Genomic DNA, 4,701 nt, shown 5'->3' on the forward strand with positions numbered 1-4,701 from the left:
AACGTACCTGTCGAACCACCAACGTAACCACCAACGTACCTGTCGAACCACCAACGTAACCACCAACGTACCTGTCGAACCACCTAACCACCAACGTACCTGTCGAACCACCTAACCACCAACGTACCTGTGTAACCACCAACGTACCTGTGCAACCACCAACGTACCTGTGCAACCACCAATGTACCTGCGCAACCACCAATGTACCTGTGCAACCACCAACGTACCTGTGCAACCACCAACGTACCTGTCGAACCACCAACGTAACCACCAACGTACCTGTCGAACCACCAACGTAACCACCAACGTACCTGTCGAACCACCTAACCACCAACGTACCTGTCGAACCACCTAACCACCAACGTACCTGTGTAACCACCAACGTACCTGTGTTACCCATCACCTGCCTGTTTTGTATTTTAATGAATTTCTTTGAATTGTTTCAGCTTCGTACAAAACAACAAGCAACGAGACAAACTCAGGATCCTCTCCCATCATGCCTCAGGTGTCGTTCGTCCCTCCCTCGCTGTGCCTCACCTTCCTTCCTCTGCTGGACCGCCTCCTCCCCTCCCTTCCCCCGACCGTCCGAGACGTGGACGTCCCCCCTCTGTTTAGGGAGCGGTTCATCCTGTCTGGGTACCGTCCCGTGGGCCTGTCGTGGCGCTGTTACGTCCTCAGCCTCTTCCAGATCCACAACGAGACTCTGAACGTGTGGAGCCACCTGCTGGCTGCCGTCTGCGTGGCGCTGAGGTTCATGGCGTTCACCGTTCTGCAGGGAGGGGTACTAAACTCGTCTGTTTTACCTCCTGGTGTTTGAACGCTTAGTGTTTGAGCTCATGACGTCTGACCTTTGACCTCCACAGGGGATACTGGGTTTTCGGCTCCAGGGTCCAGAGGGTCAGGGGTTTTCTGTGGACGTCTCCTCGCTGCCTCTGGTTCACTATGTCTTCTCCGCTGTCACATACCTGAGCTGCAGGTGAGCCAACAAAAGTAATTATTTGTTAATATTTTAATTATATAAATTATTTTTATTTATATATATAAACAAAACACATCCAGCACGTCTGTCCGGACTCTCAGCAGATTTTGGATGGATTGTGATGAAATGTGGTCCAGACCTTCACGTTCCCCTCAGGATGAACTTGGTGACTCTGACTTTTTATCTAGCGCCATCAGGTTCAGCTGTACGCTGTGTTTACTGCTGATTAGCTAATATTAGCATGCTAACACGCTAAACTAAGAGAGTAAAGGTGCCAAAAATCATTGTGTGCATGTTAGCATGCTGTGGTTAACATTTAGCTTCAAAATGATACAGTACAAACAAGGTGAAACAAAAAGACAAAAATCCAAATGATGTAATCAGGTGTAAAATAAACTCCAGATATCCACAAGCACGAACAGGCAGGTCCAAGCAGGAAACACCGCACGACAAAGACAGAGCACAGCAAGCTACAATGATCCGGAAGGACAGAACAGAAGGCAGTATATACATGGTTAGCACATGAGATCAAACTAAAACAGGAAACAGGGAAATACGGTGAAACGAGGACCGGCACTCACAGAAGGAAGCAGACAGAAACAAACCCGACACAAACACCCGAACAGAAAAATGCACACAGACAAAACAGACCAACATGCTGACCGAAACCAAAACCAACCAAGCAGACAAGAGAACAGAGTAAACAGACAGACGTCCTCGCTTCAGAATATATGTGACTCTGACCAGGGGTGTTTCCAGGCTCTTGAAACATTGGGGGCCCAGAAATCTTTCATGTTCTCACCTGCCCCCCAGTCTATAAAGCAACAGTAAATTACCTCTACTTGTATCAACCATCAAAAACTTTGCAACCTTGTTATGCCATCAGTCAAACTGAACCCTATAAATCAGTGATAATAATTTAAACTAAAATTATTACGAAGGGTTTCAGGTTCCCCCTGAAAATTTGGTCTTTAAGCACTTAATTTCCTGCATTCTGGTGACTTTTTCTGCACCAATTCATTGAGGAAATGTCTTTATTTATATAAAATAAAAATAGTGTAATATAGTGCTGTAGGGCTCTCAGGCATTCTGTAATTCTGTCAAATATATTTCTCTTGTTTCCCATTTTATTTCATCCCTGCTGAGCCAACACACGTGCAGGCATGAGTAACCTAAAGTCTTTAAATATGCAGGTTGAATGAGGTTGTAAACCTGTGCACCTTAATAGCTCCTCTGTTTCAGCAGGTTTTCTGCTCATGTTCAAAATTTTCTGCGCATTAAAAATCTCTCCCACGTGTTCTCTGACATTTGCAGAATAATAATTTAAGATATAATATTAGGAGATATAGTGAGAATGAGGTCATTATATTTTAACAAAATCTACCTGCTGTGCATTACCCTGCCTTAGTGCTCTGCTGATATGGTCGTAGGCAGCTGCCCCCTTTAGACCATCTGACAGACAGAGAGCCTGACTGAGACGAGCTCACTGCTCTTCATCAGAGGCAGAAAACCAAAACTGAAAACACTTGTCAGACAGAAATATCAGCACACGTCCACTTCAGCACCTCTGATAAAGTGCAGCACACAGTGAAGCATCCTGGAGCAGAGAGACAGTCAAACAGAGCTAAGACGATCATAGATATCTGTGAGTTTTGGTCAATGGGCGTGTCCGTGGCGTGGCGTCCAAAATCGATGATTCGCAGTGAAACAGGAAGTTTGTATAACTTAAGTGTACATGCTCAGATCTGCACCAAACTGTCCATGTAGGAGAGTCCCGCCCAGAACACATCCATATGCCAACAAATGTACAATGTCATAGCGCCACCTGCTGGCAACAAGAAGGGTCAAGTTTTACGCTGTTCTACTAATCCCACCTGCTTCAAAACAGTCTCAGAAGAGCCTTAAGACATTGATGATGCTATGTCGTGAATCTTGTGAGTTTTCGGATAACGGTGTGTCCTTGGCGTGGCGTCAAAGTTCAATGCTTCGCCATTACACAGGAAGTTGTTGTAACTTCGCTGTACATGCTCATATCACAGGTCAAAATTCACTCAACCTCGTAGCGCCATCTGCTAGAATCAGGAAGTGTCCCTTCAAAGATGCAGCCCCTGCGCACTGAATCACCAAGATACACAAAATGTTTGTGGTACACGTATCATCCCAAGATGCACAAAAAAGCCTCTTGGAGCCAAACCTGAAATCAGACAGGAAGTCAGCCATTTTGGCTTAAATGTGCAATTACAGCCCATTTATGGCCTTTTACAAGGTCTGTACTCTGTACCAAACTTTATATGGTCAATAACAGTCCTGAACACATCTACATGAAACTGATACTCTGATTCAAATGTTTTATGGTCATGATTTACATCATAGCTGGTTGGTTCAGTTCAAGGCTTAAAAATCTTTATGGAAATTATGTAAACAAATGGGGAATTTTCTTCTGGAGCTGTGAAACAAGTGCACGGTCTCTGTTGAGCTCTATTAATAGGTGCCTTTGACTGAAATAACGTGATGCATGCTGGACTAAACATGAGGCATGCTGGTTAGATACTCTCACGGACTTCCGCTGCGATGCAAAACATCACCATGTCACATTATATTAAAACCTCATGGACGGAAGGCGGCTGTACTTGTCCCGTGTCCGCAATTGTATTTTTCCGGATAGACACAAAGTGGGATATGTCCGACTTGACAGCAGTGTTTTTATACCCCACCCCTGCGCTGCTCATCATCTCACCTAAGTGAGTTATCAAACAGCTGATTGCTTCCACGGCCAGCGAACACAGAACATCGGGTCGCCTGATTGGTGTTTGTGTCCACCTGATGAAGTCGAACGTTCACTCTCCAGCTTTGACTAACGGCCCTTGTGTTGCGTGTTGCAGTGCTACGGCTCACCTGTTGCAGTCCCGCTCGGAGCAGGCGCATTACTCGCTGTTCTTCCTGGACTACGTGGGCGTGGCCGTCTACCAGTATGGCTGCGCTCTGGCTCTGTGCCTATACAGCTCCGACAGTGCCTGGACACAAAGCATGCTGGGACAGGTGCGTTAAAGTGACTTACATCCGTCCTCAGCCGAGGCGTTCAGATGTTCTCATGATGCCATTTTCTCGCAGGTCTTCCTCCCGGCCGCCGCCCTCCTCGCCTGGTTCTCCTGCGCCGCCTGCTGTTATGCGAAGCTTCGTTTCCGGCGGCCGTACCCGCTCCACAGGAAGCTCTGCCAAGTGGTGCCGATGGGCGTGGCCTACCTGCTGGACATCAGCCCCATCGCCCATCGTCTGATCACTGGCAGCTGGGCGAGCAACTCTGCACTGCCACTGCACTGCCTGCAGGTGGCGCTTCTTACTCAGCATCAGCATAACACTTCCAAATATCTGTTAACCAGTTAGTATGTGGTTACGCTCACTTATGTAACCAGGTCACGCAGGTAAATGGACAACACGTTTATGTGAACTCTTAACTGTTTCTAAACATCACAAATGAGTGTTTTGCGTCAGGCGACCGGACCTTAACTATGCTACATAAGTCACATGACCTACAACAAGTGGTTGTGAAATAGTCAGAGTTTGGTTATGTCTAGGAAAACGTTGTGGTTTGGATTAAAGTAAGAAAATTATGCAAATCTGTAACACTATTTAAGCCAACATTACCTCGGTTCTCCTCAGTGAAAGTCCAGGATTTGACTCGTCCAACCGCCCCCCCCCCCCCCCCCCCCCCCCCCCCCCCC

General features: G+C 46.8%; 1 protein-coding gene and 1 long non-coding RNA gene across 2 annotated transcripts in view; one reads left to right on the forward strand and one right to left on the reverse strand.

Annotated features, from left to right (window-relative positions):
• Positions 1–333: 333 nt before the first annotated feature.
• Positions 334–4,225, reverse strand: LOC123959519. The gene is made up of 3 exons (XR_006822323.1): positions 3,875–4,225; positions 849–970; positions 334–769 (listed from the first exon to the last, which is right to left on the reverse strand). It is a non-coding gene; the product is annotated as an uncharacterized LOC123959519 (long non-coding RNA).
• The window catches only part of LOC123959518 (membrane progestin receptor beta-like), a 6,841-nt gene continuing 2,588 nt past the window's right edge, over positions 449–4,701 (forward strand). Inside the window, exons 1-4 of the mRNA XM_046033619.1 lie at positions 449–781; positions 864–976; positions 3,862–4,018; positions 4,091–4,306. Coding sequence (XP_045889575.1) covers positions 497–781; positions 864–976; positions 3,862–4,018; positions 4,091–4,306 — 771 coding nt within the window. The 5' untranslated portion in view covers positions 449–496. The remainder of the gene's footprint in view (positions 782–863; positions 977–3,861; positions 4,019–4,090; positions 4,307–4,701) is intronic.

Source organism: Micropterus dolomieu, linkage group LG20, assembly GCF_021292245.1.
Source record: "Micropterus dolomieu isolate WLL.071019.BEF.003 ecotype Adirondacks linkage group LG20, ASM2129224v1, whole genome shotgun sequence".
Taxonomy (NCBI): Eukaryota; Metazoa; Chordata; class Actinopteri; order Centrarchiformes; family Centrarchidae; genus Micropterus; species Micropterus dolomieu.